At 41.1% G+C, this 18,745-nt stretch overlaps 1 protein-coding gene across 2 annotated transcripts in view; it reads left to right on the forward strand.

Annotated features, from left to right (window-relative positions):
- Window positions 1-16,939, forward strand: part of TNKS (tankyrase) — a 217,779-nt gene extending 200,840 nt beyond the window's left edge. The window contains exons 26-28 of one of the 2 annotated variants that reach the window (XM_033176844.1): window positions 3,128-3,284; window positions 6,339-6,393; window positions 11,217-16,939. In XM_033176844.1, coding sequence (XP_033032735.1) covers window positions 3,128-3,284; window positions 6,339-6,359 — 178 coding nt within the window. In that variant the 3' untranslated portion in view covers window positions 6,360-6,393; window positions 11,217-16,939. The remainder of the gene's footprint in view (window positions 1-3,127; window positions 3,285-6,338; window positions 6,394-11,216) is intronic. The other variant, XM_033176843.1, reaches the window with a different exon arrangement.
- The last annotated feature ends 1,806 nt before the right edge of the window (window positions 16,940-18,745 follow it).

Consider the following 18,745-nt stretch of genomic DNA (forward strand, 5'->3'; position numbering starts at 1 on the left):
CTGGTCTCAAACTCCTGACCTTGTGATCTGCCCGCCTCGACCTCCCAAAGTGCTGGGATTACAGGCATGAGGCACCGTGCCCAGCCCCAGACTGGTTTATCAGGCTCTGCAGAAGTCACAGGTTATCCTCAGTCTTGCATCCCAGGAAATCCCTTTGGTTCTGGGAATGGGTGGGAACAGCTGATCAGCCTCTTCCCTAACAGGAGCAGTAACAACAGAGCAGATAAGCCGGGGTAAAAACCAGGTACATGTCCTCCAGTCATGGGTTATAATAAAACACCCTGCATCTTGGCTTTCTCCCTGGGTTTCACTTTTCTTGCTTTGTAATAATAATAAGTCAAGGCTAAGGATGATTTCTGTAGAACAAAGAACCACTAGCTCTAGTCACATTTGAGCGAAGACGCGCTTCTATGAAAAGGTAGATTCTTTAATTTGCTTCTGATGTCGCTGATGATGGTGTTGTTTTAAGGCAGGATACATAATTAGCCTTGGCAACTTAAAATATCAACTTTGGAATCAATAGCAAACAAATGAATATTGGCCATGTTAATAGGCTTTTTAAACTCAAAAATTGGAGAGAATAATGGTATGCTCTGTCTGATGTCAGTGGTGAAAAAAATACTCTCCCTTTCCTTGGCAATGAAAAAACACAAAAGAATTATCTTGTGCAAAGATTGGGATTTATTACATTTCTCTGTAAACTTACCAAATGCATTATTTTTATCAAGCCAGGTTAATGTTTTGTAATTTGGTTTAGACCTTAAAAAGACCCAAGTAATTTTAGAACAAGGATCTCTGAGGGAAAAAAGCCCCAATAACCTTGAAATTGTGATTATTGACCTTAAAACTTATCTCAGTTGTGTTTTGAAAAAATTATTGCCATCAGCCATTCTGAGTTGGATGTCATATGTCCAGAAGGAAACTTCCTTCCATTAAGACCTCTGTGATTAAGAATATAGAGAAATTTTCAGCCGGGTGTGGTGGCTCATGCCTGTAATCCCAGCACTTTGGGAGGCCGAGGCAGGTGAATCACAAGGTCAGGAGATCAAGACCACCCTGGCTAACACGGTGAAACCCCGGCTCTACTAAAAATACAAAAAAAAATTAGCCGAACATGGTGGCAGGTGCCTGTAATCCCAGCCACTGGGGAGGCTGAGGCAGGAGAATGGCGTGAACCCAGGAGGCAGAGGTTGCAGTGAGCTGAGATTGTGCCACTGCACTCCAGCCTGGGGGACAGAGTGAGACTCCGTCTCAAAAGAAAAAGGAATACAGAGAAATTTTCAAGTGTATATATAGCATGTAAAAGTTTGTTTTTTTTTTTTTTTATGCTTCAAACTTAATTCCTCTGGAGACAAAAATGAACCTAAATAAGCACTAAAAGTGAACCTCAGTGAAGATTTAACAATCGCTTATTAAAATTAGACACACAAGTTTAAGTCTTAGCCAGGATTTCTAGAAAACAGACCCTAAAGCAAAAGCATGTGACTAGTATTTGATTGGCCAGCGCAGCCCCAGGGAAGCAGGAATGAGGGCCCTAAAAGAATTGAGGTGGAGAAGACAACAGAGCAACTGCAGTGAGGTGCATTCATGAGTTGGCCACAGTCTCACAGTGAGGGCAGTCAATTGCTCAGTCCATGAAGCATCTCCAGAGAGGCTGTATGAACTACGGCATCTCACAACAGTGGTATATCAGTGAGAGAAAGAGATGAATTTATCTGCTGGCTCCTGTCTTGCATTTGCCAAAATTTGCCCCCAGGGCTAATTGGCACCCCTACCATTTAGGCTGCTGCATCTGCAGAATGCACCACAATGCACCAGGCAAGCCAGTGAGCAGACTTGAGCCAGCTCTCTACTTGCCCATCTGCAGCTGCAGCTCACGGCTGGCTGAGCAGGTCTCACATCACCTCCTGCCTCAGCAGCAACAGGGGATCCCTGGGGCAGAAGCAGAAGCCTGTCAGGTTCAGCTTTGTGTGACATAATAGACTAGGAGCACACAGAATGGAAGGACAACATACCACTGCCACAAATGTAGAGATGGAGCACAAAAAGCCTCCTTCCGATAGAGAGTAAAGCCCTTTCCTCGGGGACCTGCAGGAGAATAGAGTAGACCAAGCCGGCATCCCCGAGCATCATCACTAGCATCCAACTCAAAAAGCCAGTCTGGGTAAGACCCAGTTCTCCTGGATCCTGCACAAATTTTAGTTGACTCAAAATAAAACCTCTGGTTATAACACAAAGATTATATTCCATTACTAAAAACAATGTGATTGAATTATAACGGTTTACATTTAACAGTGTTATCAATTGTACTAATTTGTAAAAATATTTATTGCTTATATGAGAGATTAGCAGACATTTTCTTTAAGGGATATATAATAATCATTTTAGATTTTGCAGGCCATATAATCCCTGTCACAGTAACTCAGTTCTGCCCTTGTAGTGCAAAAGCAGCCATGGGCTATATGTAAATGAATGTATGGCTGTGTTCCAGTAACATGGTATTTACAGAAACAGGTGGGAGGCTGGCTTGACCCATGGGCTATAGTTTGCTAACCCCTAGTGTATATAATAGACTTTCTTCCCAGTCAGCCTTTCTTACCCTGTAATACTTAATATCTGCTCTAATTCATGTTCTGCCCAGACTAATATGATTTTCAGCCATACATTTAAGCTAAGTACTTTTGTTCATGATCCACTTTTATTATTACTATTTATCTCATCCCAGTTTCTACTTTTTTCCACGTAATGAATAAACCCGATCTTAACTTCAGGTGTTGTTTCCATCAGCTTATTTTGTTCAGTTTCCACCTCCCCATCCATGCAAGAGCTCAGGTTTTCTCTGTTTTTTTCCCTTTTTCCACCAGGCAAAACTTACTGGCAGGCATTTTCTAAGGCCGATTCCTCAGCCATACCAAAACTACCTTAAACTTTTAAGTGTAACTGTTGAGTCTGGTAACTGTTTATAATAAATCATTATATCAAATTCCATTCCTACTCATAAATCTGAAAATGACATTTAAATTAGCTTGCCTTATGTTACATTTTTAAAAAGTCAATAGACCTAGCAGTTATATTATTGTAAGATTTAAAGCTTCCTTCAAAGCATTGTTTTTTTCTTCTTCCTTAGACAAATGCTCTTCTGTAGAGTGACCCTTGGGAAATCCTTTCTGCAGTTTAGCACCATGAAGATGGCCCACGCACCTCCAGGGCACCACTCAGTCATTGGTAGACCGAGCGTCAATGGGCTGGCATATGCTGAATATGTCATCTACAGAGGAGAACAGGTATGTTACTCATCAAGCAAGCATAACCAAGTTCACAAACATGTCAACAGAGCACAGAGACCGTGTAAGACTTGAGAAAATCTTTCAATGAAATATCCACCACACAGTGTGCTAGTATTAATTACTTCAGATACAAAATAAAGGTATCAAAATAATTCTTTGACATCAGCTTTTTACATAAAACCCATTAGTAGCTGTCAGCCACATAACACAGTGTGAACAAGAGGGCAGCGGAGAGACAAAGGCTTGGGCCCTCGTGCTGTTGGGAGGCCTGCGGCTGTGAACGAATGCCTTGTGCCACTTCCTGCGTAGCATGCCAGGGCAGCTGCTGTGAGTGGGTCTGCATGCGTGTACATGCCACAGGGCTTGTCCAAAACCAAAAACAACGTGTCTAAATGTAACTGAATTTCAGATGAATACCGCAACTACACTAAAAGAAAAAATAAAGAAGGAAATAACTAAAGACACGTAACCTATGAAAACAGTATTTTACACTATGCCTTCAGTCGGGGGCAGGGTAGGGAATGCTGTTGGGGGAAGACTGACAAAGGAATCCTGAACTCCTTTTAGTAAATCTGTTGGTGGTGATACTGTGGGCAAAACAGTGAAACTCTTAGGTATATTATAGGATTGAGCACATGAGTGGATGTGTTGATGTATTGATTTGAGGAGCCAAAGTTCTCACAGTAGAAGAAGGGACATACAAATATGGAATGGAGAAGGTAAGAAAGACTCAAAGGATGAACTGAAATTAGAAATATTACTATGATCTCATGATTTCTAACTGTGTGTGTGTGTGTGGTAAATTTATGGGTAAGTATCAATATAAATGTGTATGTATATGAGAGAGAGAAACCAAGGAAGGGAGGGAAGGAGAGAAAGGGAGACAGAGAGGAGGGAAAGAAGTGAGGGAGGGAGAGAGAGAGAGGAAGGAAGGAAGAGAGAGAGGAAGGGAAGGAGGGAGGGAGTGATAGGGAGAGAGAGGAAAAAAAAATGAGAGAGGAAGAAGGGAGGGAGAGGAAGGGAGAGAGAAAGAGACTAAGGAAGGGAGGGAGAGAGATGAAGGGAGGGAGGGAGAGAGAGGAAGGAAGGGAGGAAAAAGTGAGAGGAAGGAAAGAGGGAGGGAAAGAGGGATGAAGGGATGGAGAGAGGAAGGAAGGGAGAAAGCGAGAGAGGAAGGAGCAAGAGAGAGGAAAGGAGGGAGAAAGGAAGGAAAGAAGGGAGAGAGAGGAAAGGAGGGAGAAAGGAAGGAAAGAAGGGAGAGAGAGGAAAGACAGGAGGGGAGGGGGAGAGGAAGGGAGGGCTAGAGTGCGAGAGACGAAGGATTGGAGGAAAGAGAGAAGAAAGGAAGGTAGGAAGAGAGAGAGGAGAAGGGAAGTAGAGGGGGAAGGAAGGAAGGGAGAAGGAGAAGGGGGAATGAAGAGGGGAGAGAGGAAGGGAAGGAGAGAGAGCTAGAGAACGGAGGGGAAGGAGGGAGGGAGGGAGAGAGAAAGGGAGAGAGAGTGAGGGAGAGCAGAGGGAAGGAAGGAGGGGCAGAGAAAGAGGGAGGAATGGAGGAAGGAAGGGGAAAGGAGGCAGGGAGCTAGAGGGAGGAAGGAAAGGAGGGAGAGAGCGAGGGAGAGCAGAAGGAATGGAGAGAGGAAGGAAGGGAAGAGGGAGGGAGGGAGAGGAAGTGAGGGAGAATGGAAGGCAGGGAGAGAGAAAGAGGGAGGAAGAGAGTAAGGAAGGGGAGAGGAAGAGGGAGGGTGACAGAGGAAGGTAGTGAGAGAGAGATAGGGAGAGAGATAGGGTGGGAGGCAGGGAGGGAGAGAGGAAGGAATGGAGGGAGGAAGGGAGGGAGGTAGAAGGGAAGAAGAGAGAGGAAGGAAAGGGAGAGCGGAAGGGAGGGAGGAGGGAGGGAGTGAAAGAGGGAGGAAATGAGGGAGAGGGAGGGAGGAAGAGAGAGGAAAGGAATGAGGGAGGGGGAAGAGAAGGAGAGAGAGAGGAAGGAAGTGAGAAACAAAGGGAGGGAGAGAGGAAGGAAAGGAGGGAGAGAAAAGGTGGGGAGGGAGAGAGGCAGGAAGGGAGGGAGAGAGCAAAAGACATGAAAGAAAGGAAGGGAGGGAGGGAGACAGGGAGGGAGAGAGACGGAAGGAGAGAGAGAGGAACGAAGACAGGGAGGGAGACGAATAAAGGGAGGGAAAGGAAGGGAGGGAGAGAAACGAATAAAAAGAGGGAGAGGAAGGGAGGCAGGGAGAGAGACAGAAAGGGAGAGAGAGGAAGGAAGGATGGGAGTGGGAGAGAGAGGAAGGAAGGAGGGAGAGAGAGGAAGGAAGGGAGGGACAGACAGGGAGGGAGGGAGAGAAAGAACAGGAGGGGGAGAGGAAGGAATGGAAGGGGAGAGAGGGATGAAGGGAAAAAGAGAGGAAGGGAGGGAGGGGAAGGAAGAGGGGGAGAGAGCGGAAGGAAGGGAGGGAGAAAGAGAGGAAGGGTGGGAGTGAGAGAGGGAGCAATGTAGGGAGAGATGGAAGGAAGGGAGATGGGGAGAACAGAGAGGGTGGGAGAGAGGGACGAGGGAATGAGTGAGGAGCATGGAGTGAGGGAAAGAGAGGTGTAGGGAGGCAGAGGGAGGGAGGGAGAGCAAGAGGGGGGAGAAAGGTACAGGGAGGCAGAGGGAGAGAAAGGGAGAGAGAAAGGGAGGGAAAGAGGGAGTGAGAGAGGGATGGAGGGAGAAAGAGGGGGAGGGTAGAAGGGATAGGCAGAGGGATGGGGGAGAGAGAGGGAGGGATGACATGGGAGTCATCAGGCACCCATTATTAGACTAGGCAAGAATTATTAATGGATGCTAAATATGGGGATATTCCATTAAGGAGAAGAATATTTGCATGATTTTCCTACTGCAAACTTACTTTCAAAGGCGGCGGGGGGAGTAGTCATTATTCTATATTGGAGAAAGGGAAGGCGGCGGGGGGAGTAGTCATTATTCTATATTGGAGAAAGGGGACAATGCCTCGACCAGATCATCAAAATCAACATCACCAGTGAGGGACAGATAGGCTTATATTGTCTCTCTAGGTGGATACTCTAAAGGCATGACATCTCTGCAGCGTTCCAGCCAAAAATACGTGATGTAAGTCTAATCAAAATGATGAATGTTTTACTTTTTTTAATGTGGAAAGATTGTATTCTTCAAAAGTGTTAAAAGACAGAGAAAGGCTGTGCTAACTTCCCAGATTACGTGAGGCCCCTGAGACATGAAAACGAAGTTACCTTTTTGCCCCCAGACTGCAGCCAATATTGGAAGAGAAAGTACATTATTAGATCAACTGACAGAATTGGAATGTGGATATTACATAAAAGGATTATATCAATGTAAACTTATAAGGTTGATTCTGTACTTACGTAAGGCAATATCTCTATGCTTAGAAAATATATACTGGCATATTTAGGAATAAAGGACTATGATGTATGTAACTTGTAAAAGTTTTGGGGAACATGCATGAGTGTTTGTGTGTGTGTGTGTGTGCAGGAGTATGTGTGTGTGGGTGTGGGTGTCTCTAGTGTACAGAGATAGGGAAGGTGCAAATGATAAATGAGATAAATAAAACCTTCCCAAAGGTAGATCTGGGTAAGGTTATGTAGCTGCTGTTTTTGGTACCATTTTAATTTTTGCAGCTTACTTGTAAGTTGGCAGCTGTTTCCAAATAAGTTTTTAAAAAGGAAGGAATACATTTGTCATGTTTTTCTGTTTAAATCATAAACCTTAGACTTCTAGAGAAGATGCTTTTTTTTACTTTTATTCAGTAATTATGCTTCTAGAAATTTGTATTGGAATAATTAGTGATAGTCACACACACACTATATACATGAATATATGGATAGTCGTCACTGTCTTGATTATCATAATAAAAAATTTAAACAACCTAAATATTCAGCAAAAGTAGAATTGTTAAATAAATTTTAATATATTCATATGTCTGGTATTTTTTAACGTTTACATAATTTATACCAAACATAGATTCACCCACAATATAAGAATATGGTTATCACCAGGTATTAATGAGTGATTTATTCACCCACAACATAAGAATATGGTTATCACTGGGTAATAACGAGTGGTTTCAGTTCTCTTTACCATATATTTTAAATATAGTATAAGTTGTCTCTGATTCACCCACAACATAAGATGGTTATCACTGGGCATTAATGAGTGGTTTCAGTTCTCTTTACCATGTATTTGAAATATAAGTTATCTGTAGTAGTAAATATTTCTTTCATAGTTGGGTATAAAGAAATAATAAGGAATACTTAGAAGATAAGTATAAGGTTTACTTTTCTGAAATTTACTGATTAACCATCTCCCAGGTAAAATTTGACTTGATAATTTAGTCAGAGTCTCTCATGAAATAATTTTAGAGAGTGATTAGTACAAAACTTATTTGAAAGAAAAAAAGCTTGAATAATGAAATGCACTCAGCCTTTATTTCAGGAGCGGATAATTGCGCTTCCGTATTCAGGTATACTTGTACACATGATCATGTTAACTCCAGTGTCTACTCAATACTTTCTCATGAGCAGTTTTTGCTGATTGTATAGGGAAGTTTTCCTTTGCTAACTTTTATTTCATTCTCCTTAGTCATACTCTAAATCATCTTTCACTCTTAACGTTGAACACTTTGAAAAACACACAAATGTTTGATGTGTTTTTGATTGAGGATTGATTTGAGAAGTAGCATTTCTTATTGGTGAGATTCTTTCTTTCTTGAAGATTGAAAAGATACATTGAAGGTTAACTGAACTGTACTTGGAAAGAAAAAAGGCTCTGATTATAACATATGATTGGACTGAAGATGTCCGTGGTGTTTGTATATGTTGTACTTTAAACTTCACATTGGACATGAAGGGGAGGTGTTCTCTGCTCCAGAGATTTCACCTACTTTACTGAACTGATGTGAACAAGGCAGAATTACTTAACCAGAGAAGAAAAGACTATAGAAGAGAATGATTTCTAAAATGGTTTCCAAACACACAGAATCATTCAAGAGAGCATGACGGTCCCTTCCTCACCTCTATGAGACATAAACTGAGAGCATTTGAATTTACATTTTAGTGTTAGGGATTTGGATTAAGAAGAAATTTCAGAAAATGAGTTAGCAAAAGTGGTTTTGTATTAAACACATACACACACACACACACACACACACACACACAATGCTTGTATAACCAGCGTGGATTTAAAGTGACTTGACAGAAAATGGTTTTTGGTCCATCTTAGGCCCTTCTAGTTATGCAGTTAGTTTAGTAATTCCCTTGCCTTTAATCCTCTGGACTGTGATGTGATTAATTAGTGTCTTAAAGGGCACACAGAAACAATTCGGTAGCCTAATCATTAGGAACCAGGAGCACTTAGATAAGGACCTCTAAGCAAGTCATGCCATTAGAATCTTAGAATCTGCCTGACTAAAATGGATGTGTGTCAGGGACCACTGTAAATCATGAGCTACCTAAATGCAGACACTGGCACCGTTGACTCCTTTGCTTCAGCAACTTCTCCGCAAGAAAAATAATGGGTCATAGAAAGTATTATAGATATTAAACTTCACTGGGACAAAAGAAAGTAGGAGTGGGTGTCCACTCATTTTTGACACTCAGCATTTGCCAGCCTGTGTTCTTTTTACCTTTCTCCTGTTTTTGTCTGTCTGCATGGTAAGTTCCTTCACAGCAGGGTCCACGTCTCACACCAGAGTTCTATCCTGGCTAACACGATGAAACCCCGTCTCTACTAAAAATACAAAAAAAAAAAAAGCCGGGCGCAGTGGCGGACGCCTGTAGTCCCAGCTACTCGGGAGGCTGAGGCAGGAGAATGGCATGAACCCGGGAGGCGGGGGCTGCAGTGAGCCGAGATCGCGCCACTCACTCCAGCCGGGACGACAGAGCGAGACTTGTCTCAAAAAAAAAAAAAAGAAAAGAAAAAACTGCAAATAGTTTCTTTTGTGAGAAACTATAATATTCTCACAGAAATAAAAGTACAAACTGGTTACTGAGACTTCAGATTGGAAAGTCAGGAGAGATTCTCAATCTTGGTTTCTTCCCACCAAATGTACTAAAATAGAAACTGTTGCTGTTTTTAACTAAAATCAGAGCAGACTGGAATTATGGAAAAAATATTATGAATGATTCCTTATATATATATATAGACAGAACTTAACATATTAATATTTTTTGTTCTTTTTAAAGTCCTTGCTGAGACCTTCTAGGAGGGAGTACTCTCTAATGAATAATACTAATAAAAAGAATAACAATAATAGATCCTTACTATGTCAGACCTCTTCTAAAACTTTTGCATTTAGTTCTCACAAAAATCCTAATATTACTAAATGTTAACACTAATATTAAATTTATCTCACATCCTATTAAATATTAACATTAATATTAAATATTTCACAAAAATTCTAATATTAACATTAACATTAATTCTTTTGTTTGTTTTGAGACAGAGTCTCGCTCGCTCTGTCGCCCAGGCTGGAGTGCAGTGGTGCGATCTCGGCTCACTGCAAGCTCCGCCTTCCGGGTTCACACCATTCTCCTGCCTCAGCCTCCGGAGTAGCTGGGACTACAGACACCTGCCACCGCGCCCGGCTAGTTTTTTATATTTTTAGTAGAGACAGGATTTCACCATGTTAGCCAGGATAGTCTCGATCTCCTGACCTCGTGATCCACCCACCTCAGCCTCCCAAAGTGCTGGGATTACAGGTGTGAGCCATCGCACCCGGCCTAACATTAATATTAAATATTATCTCACAAAAATCCTAATATTATTAAATATAAAATATTTAATTTTAAATGTTAGGATATAATCCTAATATTATATCTTAATAGGTACAGATGAGGAGAGCTGAGGCACAGCTGTATGTTTCTGTCTCCCAAGTCAAGGGGTATAGCTATAAATTATTCAGTAAATCTATCACATGTTTATTTCTACATTTTAAATATTAAAGTTCAGTTTTTACTTGTCCTTCATTCCTTTTATCTTATCCTGTGTCTATATGCAAGCAATTTGTTGGTCAGCATTGAACAAACTATTTTTGGTACCCAAAACACTTTGCTCACCCAAGAGTTTTTTTTTAGTCACAGACCACTCTGAACTACTGAGTCTAGTTTTCTCATCATGTTAGAGTTAGGGCTGAAGAATTCCTATGTAGTCTGCTCACTAAGGGGTGTCCTACCTTTCCTTCCAAATTGCTGCCTTCATTGCGATTTCTGGTTGAGGTTTTCAGCAGCTTCCTCTGATCAGCCTCCTTTTTCCTGCTCCCACCAAGAAGTGCTCTTCCCGTTCCAGACACAGCCTTGTGTTTTACTGATTGCAAGAAAAAAGAGAACGAGAATATGAAGGAGGCCAGTCTAAACTGGAGCCCTTATCTGTCCTGTAAATGATGCCTTTGAGTAGTCAGTTTTTAAAAATTGTTCCCAAACTGTTGTTTCTAGGTTATTGGTGACTCAGTACATCTCACCTGGATTCCTTCTAGCTCAGTGGGTTACATCATCTTCTGTGATTGATTTGGATTTGATTTGGCAAAATTTTTCTTTCATTTAGCAAGCTTTTATGGAACACACACTGTGTGAACTAATGCTCTGTGAGGTGAAAAAGAAAGATACTAGTGCTGCCTTGGGCCTCAGTTTCCCTACTTATGCCACATGGCTCTCTAATAAGGGATGAATGGAGTTTAATTTACAGTATTCAAAGTAGAAGTAACATTCAGTTTTCTAGATTGTAGGGTTTATACACATTTATATACAGTTAAGTAGGTGAACCTCCACATTGTTCAGGCGCCTATTGCTGAGTCTGTATGGAATATTGGTCACGATTAACAGCCTTTGAGGCCTCCACATTCAGTAAGGCTTTAATATTGTGCCTACCAGAAGGGTGATTGTTTTTCTTCTTGTCCTTCCTAGGCATACCCAGAATATCTCATCACTTACCAGATCATGAAGCCAGAGGCCCCTTCCCAGACTGCAACAGCCGCAGAGCAGAAGACCTAGTGAATGCTGCTGGTGAAGGCCGGATCAGATTTCAGCCTGGGACTGGATTACAGAGGATTGTTTCTAACAACAACATCAATATTCTAGAAGTCCCTGACAGCCTAGAAATAAGCTGTTTGTCTTTTATAAAGCATTGCTATAGTGATGAATAGTATGAGTAACTGATACATGCTCAACTGCTACTGTTCCCTTTGAGGAAATGTTTACAGGGGCGGCCTTTTCACATATCTCAGGCTCATTTTCATTGCAATTATCCATTTCTAAAACAAGATCACTGCAATCTAGACTTGGAAATGGGAAATAAGAAAACATAACCAATGCTTTTTCAAATGTTCACGATTCACACACTACATTCGTTTTGTTATGCATGACACGTGTATATAACAAATATACACATATGACAGGAGACAGGCTTGTTTTTGATTTGCCAGACATGCATCATTGGCTATTGTCTGTTTGTTTTTTGGTTTTTGTGGTGTTTTTTGGTTACTTTGAAAATGAGCCAGAGCCTTCTTGAGGATATTTTGCACAAAGTCACGCTGACAAAATCATTAGCAATGCAACCCGAGCTTCTGGCTGAGCAAGATTCAGTTTCCACTTTAAAAATTTTTTTTATTTTGCTCTGTAGCTGCACATCTCATTAACATAAATTGAGATGAAAAGGAAAAAACATCAAGTTTTAGTAGAATCAGCCTACTTACAAGGGAAGGGTACAAACACCAACCTGACTTAGGAACTCCTACATTCAGAGAAGTCAAAGCCGGTGAAGGCCACTCGCTCTTTCCAATACAAGCCTGCCACAGAGGTCTTCGGGACAGTACTGGAGATGCAGGCTGACACAGGCTTGAGTTCCAAGGTGAAAAAACTGGGGAGACTGTGAAGGAGGAGCTGCATTAAGGAGGATGAAGAGCGTGTGGTTCTGTATCATTGCAGCCCCAGTGGACCCAGGGGATGCCTCCAAAAAGTAAATGCTTCCCTTCCCTTAATCTGTGCTGTTGGGATTGTTACCCCCCCTCCAAATTAGCTGCCTTATTTCAAAAGTCAGTGAAATTACTGTACTTCATTGGAGTCACAAAAATACCACTTTATTGTTTCTTTAGTTGAGAAAGCTGGGATTCAGACCCGAATAGTGGATAGATAACATACAAATGCAAGGACTTTTCTGTTTACTCCAGATTTGGGGTTTATTTTGAGTGGCTTGCTTCAAATAGTTCATAAAGATCCTTGCATTAAATTTTTGAACCATTTCTTCAAACTTCTTAGTGTATTTAGACAAGGAGAACAAAAATGGAAACCAAAGCCCTTTCCGTTATTTTTTTAAGTGAAGGTGAGAAAGAAATACCATACAATTTTCTTTGTGAAATTACTGTTTATTTTCATCAACATTTACTAAGTGCCATTGACATTTATAAAAAAAAAAAGTATCCCTTAAATAGTTCTTACCCTTGCCCTTTTCACCTTAACTGAATATGAATTGAGTGCACTAACTTATTTACTTGATATGCTGTGCATCTACTCTGCTTTGAAGCAAAAGAAATATAAACAGGAGGAGGAACAGGAAAGACAGTGTGACACAAACTTGCCGTTGCAGTTTAAAGCCCTGAAAACGGTGGGTTTAATGCAAGGTGATTAAGCTGTGACCTCCTTTAATCTCCTGAAGCAAAGTAAAATGGTTACATGCAAAACTTCTAGACATAGACTCTTAAAATACACACATTTTGCTTTCATTTTGGCTTCAACACAGTGCTGGAACTAGGCATCCAGACTAGTTTGAATTTTTGTAGCTGAATCTTGCATGGGTGCTCAAAATTAAATCAAGAATTCGCCTCAGTTGTTGCTTCTTTTGAAGTTTCAGTGACCCAAGCTGGGTGTGTGTGTCTTGGCTACTTGTTTCATAGCACTGGAATTCCATATGAAGCTTTGAGAGTTGATATTCATTAAGAGGGATTTTCTTCCCTCTCTTTACTTCTCTTTTGCTGTAACAAAGGGTTGAAGAAATCGCCATCTGTGTCGTTTTCAGTAGCTGTCAAGTGTGTATTACTTACCTTCCCCCAGACGTAGTTTAAAATGGTAAATACAGCTGTGATTTTTAGTTAAGTAAAAGAGTTAATATGATATAGCTATGGAAAGCTTTATAGCTTCATTAAAAAGATAAACCACTACCTAACTGTGGTTGTATGTTGTTTCCATCATACTAACTAGATTAATGGATGCGCCAGTTTTCATCTTGGTCCTTACACTTGAGAAGTTAAACTGTGGTTCAATATTTAAACTGCCAGTGTTCTATGTCTCATGTTCTGTGTGCCAAGTGAAGGTACTGTGTAAGGAAGACATTTGCAGTGCTTCTTGTCTTATAATGATTCAAATATATAGTAGTTCTTGAAAGAGTGTGCATATATTACTCATCTGCTTAAGAGAGTGGGTTAATGGATATATCACAGGAGCCAAATACATTTTTTTCAGAACTTGAAAACCAAAGGTCATCATGAGTGCACTCAAAAGTTAGCAAAAGTTGATTATATTTGGGATTTTCATCTGTAGCTGTATGAAGAGCCCTTTCCAATATAAAAGCATGGCGTTAAATTAGGCCGAAGTCTTTTATTTTTTGTATATGTACTATATAGAAATACTAGCAAGTTAGGATCATCCAATTAGGCCTACCCCAAAATGGCCCCTGTTTCCCTAACCACATGGAAGAAAGAATCTGAATGTCTCCACCAGCTTTACCCAAGTTCCACAACTAAAGGGCTTCTGCAGACCTGATGGTGCCAGTTTACCTGCTGTTGGCCAACTGGATACTTGACTCAGGCATAAATTAAGTGCCCTGGTCCTGAAATTTTCTCCTTGTATTTGACCTCCTTCCCTGTATTTGACCTCCTTCCCTGTTCCCTAAATTACAAGTCTGGAATTAAAATGAGCTCCAGCAATGACCTTTGACTCCATTTATTTTCTCCTCCCGCATCTTGGGTCTTAAAAAAAGGAGAGCAGATACCTCTTAGTTTCTGCATCACAGCCGGGCACGGGGATTAGGCCTCCTGCGCTTTGCTCAGAACACTCTGCCGCTTTGTTCACAAATGACAGCATGGAGCCCAGAGTTCTGATTCTATGCAAAATAACAGCAGTGCAACCAGGATGCTTGCTTTCCTTTTCCTTCTTGGAGTTTGGAATTTCTAGCTTTTCCAGCAGCATAAGTAGAATCAACATTAGGATGTTTTCATGAAATAGCATCCTTATACTCCTTTGAGCTTGATTTAGTGGCTAGATGGATTTCTCTTTGCTCTCAAAATAGCAAAGTGCATTGGAATATACAGAGAAATGCCTGAATATGGCAAGCAAATAAAGTAATGTAGGTTAACGTTCTATTATTGTATCCGTTTTACAAAAAATAAAATAAAAATTTGATGTATGCTGGAGAACAGCATTAGAATGCAATACGTTGTCTAGGTTTTCTCCGTTTCATTGTCTCTCCCAATCGCACGAAGGGTTATTGGGCATTGTCCCCACCCCCGCCTTTTTAAACGTGCACTATCTGGAGTCCTGTAAATGGCCTTGCAAACAGAAGCGGTGTGTATGTTCAAGCACCTTTCCCCCATTGTGTCCGAATCCCATTTGTGTGATATCTGTGACAAATAGCCTCCGTACTGTTTTCTGTTGTACTAATTATCTCACATAAAGCTAGAGACCTCACGAATTTGGCAGGTACTCACAACTGGCATTAGGGTTTCATGTCAGAAATTTATTTAAAGAGTAAAGTTAAATTTGTTTAGTGTCAGATCAGTGACAGAGAAGTGAAAAGAAAGTCATTGTGAAAGTGATGTTTGAGCTATTGTACACATCTAGCATATGAAAAGGAAATGCATTCAAAAAATACTACTCTAAAACATGAGGCTTCGTCAGCAACGTGTGCATTCTGCTATTAAGAGACAATTACATTTTTCTCCTCTAGAAAGCCTTAACTATGGCAGAAACTTTTTAACCTTTTATATTTTAATAAATAAAACATTGTAGTCCCATTTCTTAGTGTTTGAAAGGTGTGTCAGTGAGTCGGCCATGTCTCCATGTGTTTCATACCTGTTCATCTTATTTTATGATGGCATATTTCATAAGTAATATTCCCTTACATGCAATGGAGCTGATTACAATTAATCCATTTCAATTTCTCCATATCGGAAATTCCTCAGCTACCAGATTCCTGGTTTGGAGAAGTGCTGGAAAGATTTCAAAGCCTATTCAATTGTGTATGTGGGGATACAACAACCACTGTGATACATTGTAGAATAGGAGTGATACGCAAGCTGTTTTTTAATTGTTTTAAAATGTAAACTATGGTTATACTAAAGTGAAAACCTAGAGGAAGCTAAAGATTTTATAGACTTTGTATGGCCAAATATGGCTGTAGTATGACCAGTTGTATACATTGCCAGGGAGTTCTGCGTCCTCTGAAATCACATTCACACCGTAGATTGCATTTCTGCTTTTCCTTCTTTCACATTCTTTTTTGCTTTACACGTCACGTCTTCGCAACTGCCCTACCACCCATCCTTTCAAAGAGGTTTCTCGCACGTTCTAGAATTCAGATTGTTCTGTTACTTTTTTTTATCAGTCGACCCATTTCTGCAGGCAGCACTGAAAGCTCTTGTGTTGGTTCAGAGTGTTTGCCGAGAAATGCAGTTGAACCCTGGTCATGGGGTGTCCCGCACACACCCGTGCACCCCTCCCAAAGTTCAGGATGAAAGGCTAGAAAGCGCAAAGTTAGGAAAGAACACAGATCTTTGAGGCCAATAGCCCAGACCTAGAAGATGACCTTGACTGTGTAAACATTGTCTCCATGACACCAAACATTTACACTCTTCATGTGCATGTAACACCTGCTCCTGCTCCCATGGTTTCAAGCTCATCTGATCTTTGTAGTAGTAATATTTGTCTTTGATACCTACAAACTAAAAAGGCACTTTTATCAAGGTTTCTCAAAGCACTGACAAAACCAGCTTTGAGGAAATGTGGAGTGTTGCCCGGCAACAGCACCCAGAGTAGTAATTGTATTTTCTCATTGTGATGTTAGTCTGTGTAAGTAACCAGTGTAGTGACTCTTTGGTTCCTTACTGGCGTTTTTATTTTTAGTCTCTGTGTGACCCACCAGTGGCAGGGGTTCCAACCCCCTCTCCTCTCTTTTTTGCGTTTATCTATTTGTAGGATTGTCAGATAAAGTACAAGATGCCCAGTTAAGTTTGAATTTCAGAGAAACAATTTCGCTTAAGAATGTTTCATGCAATATTTGGCATATATTTACAATAAAAGCATTCGTTATTTGAAATTCAGATGTAACTGAGCATGCTGGGTTTTTGCATTGTTTGGTTTTCTAAATCTGGCATTCCTACAGATTTGGTCATGGAAAATCACCTACAGCATGTTAAACTCCTCTGGTCATCATCACCTTGTCACCTGAAATAGAAGTCCTTTCTCCCTCCCCCTCCACTTCTTTCCAAAGGAAGGCATCAAGGAACGTAACTTGCCTGCCTGGCGGGTTTCTATTTAAGACATCTTTGTGATTATATTTAACCTGCAATTGTGCTTTGGCTTAATGTCTAGCTCACTGTACTTGTAATTGATTAATATTCAATAAAACCATTTTTAAAATACACTTGTGTGGATAGCAGTTAGCTCTTAAGTATTTTCATTTTGCCCTGCTTGTTCATTTCTGCCTGACCAACCTTAACACAAGTGACCTGAAAAAACTGTCAGAATACAAATACCAACCCTCCCTCTCCATCTTCCCGTGAGTCCCGATTTAAGTGACTTACCCTCACCTCTCAGCCCACATGGGAGTTACTGAATAACTTCTGCATCAGCAGGAGCAACATGGGTTCCTGTCAGAAATATCTCTTAAACAGGCTGACACCTTAAGAGTCAGACCTCATGCCAGGTCCAAAGGCAGCCCAGAGGCCTTGCACAACATGATTGCTCAGAGACTCACCCTGTCCACCTCTCGGGGGAGAGGGAGGGGAAGAACACCCACTTCATGCAACAGTCAGTATTAAATACCCAGCACAGTGCCTGGAGCAGAGGACTAAGAAAATCCTTCCATTCTTACCCTCTTCTTTCTCCAGGCCTAGGGATCCATTACATAGCAAATTTGAATCTAGAATTTTATCTGCACATTAACTTCTTTTGCCAGAGGGATTGTCAGAGTGACAAAGAGACATAAATAAATGGAAGTGCTCTAGTAACCCTGCAAATAACAATAACCATCACTGAGGCCCTACATGAACCAAGTACTTTGTATACATACATTTTCATTAATAACCCCAAAAACTTTGCAAAACTGGCCTTTTAATTATGTTTTGCCGGTGAGGAAGTGAAACTGGAAGTGGTTAAATTAGTTATGTTATATCCCAGAATGCCTTCCACTATAAGACTAAATACCAGATGGCTGGGCACGGTGGGTCATGCCTGTAATTCCAGCACTTTGGGAGGCTGAGGCAGATAGATCACGAAGTCAGGAGATCGAGACCATCCTGGCTAACACGGTGAAACCCCGTCTCTACTAAAAAATACAAAAAATTAACCGGGCATGGTGGCGGGCACCTGTAGTCCCAGCTACTTGGGAGGCTGAGGCAGGAGAATGGTATGAACCCGGGAGGTGGAGCTTGCAGTGAGCCAAGATCACGCCACTGCACTCCAGCCTGGGCGACAGAGCAAGACTCCATCTCAAAAAAAAAAGATTAATTACCAGTTGCTATGTACCAATCAATCACAGGTGGAGCGTCAGTGTTTAAGCAAGAATGAAAGCACAAACTTGACTCTACCACATGATTTTGTCAGTGTCTCATGCGACAATCAGATTCTGAATGCCATTAGAATCAGGTTTTGCCTTTTGGTTATAGAAAGGGAAATTATAGAGGGGACAATTTTGGGAATAAGGCTATTTATAGAAAGGGTTATAGAAATAGAAATTATCTGAATTGTGCACAAAAAGCAAGTGGAATATAAAACAGCAACTTAGAATTTCAACAGCCTGGGTTGGTTTATGACACAGACGTATTCCAAGGGCCTGCTTTTATAGCATCAACCACTGTGGGTAGGGGATTGGGGGAAGTGGGGAGGGGCAGCTGTAAATCACTTGCTGGATTGGGTTTCTTTTCTGAAGGAAATCACTTGCTAGAAAACCAGATCCTATTAAAGGGATGAGTGCTTCTCGGGTAGCCAGTTTTGAAGAACTGTTTTTGGATTATGTTGTCTACGTTGAGTGTTTGGATGCTGTGACCTGGTTTCTCTCATTAGAGGCAGCGTGTCCTATTTATAGCACCTGTCAACCTTTATCATTTGGCTAGGTCCACTTTTCTTCATTATCTTATAAGACTGTACAAGAGGCCTCCAAGCTGAAAGAGCACCTGACACTATATTGAAAATAATGAAAGTTGGGTCATCTATTCCCATTAAGT

The sequence above is a fragment of the Trachypithecus francoisi genome, unplaced genomic scaffold, assembly GCF_009764315.1.
Source record: "Trachypithecus francoisi isolate TF-2019V2 unplaced genomic scaffold, Tfra_2.0 Contig01554, whole genome shotgun sequence".
Lineage (NCBI taxonomy): Eukaryota > Metazoa > Chordata > Mammalia > Primates > Cercopithecidae > Trachypithecus > Trachypithecus francoisi.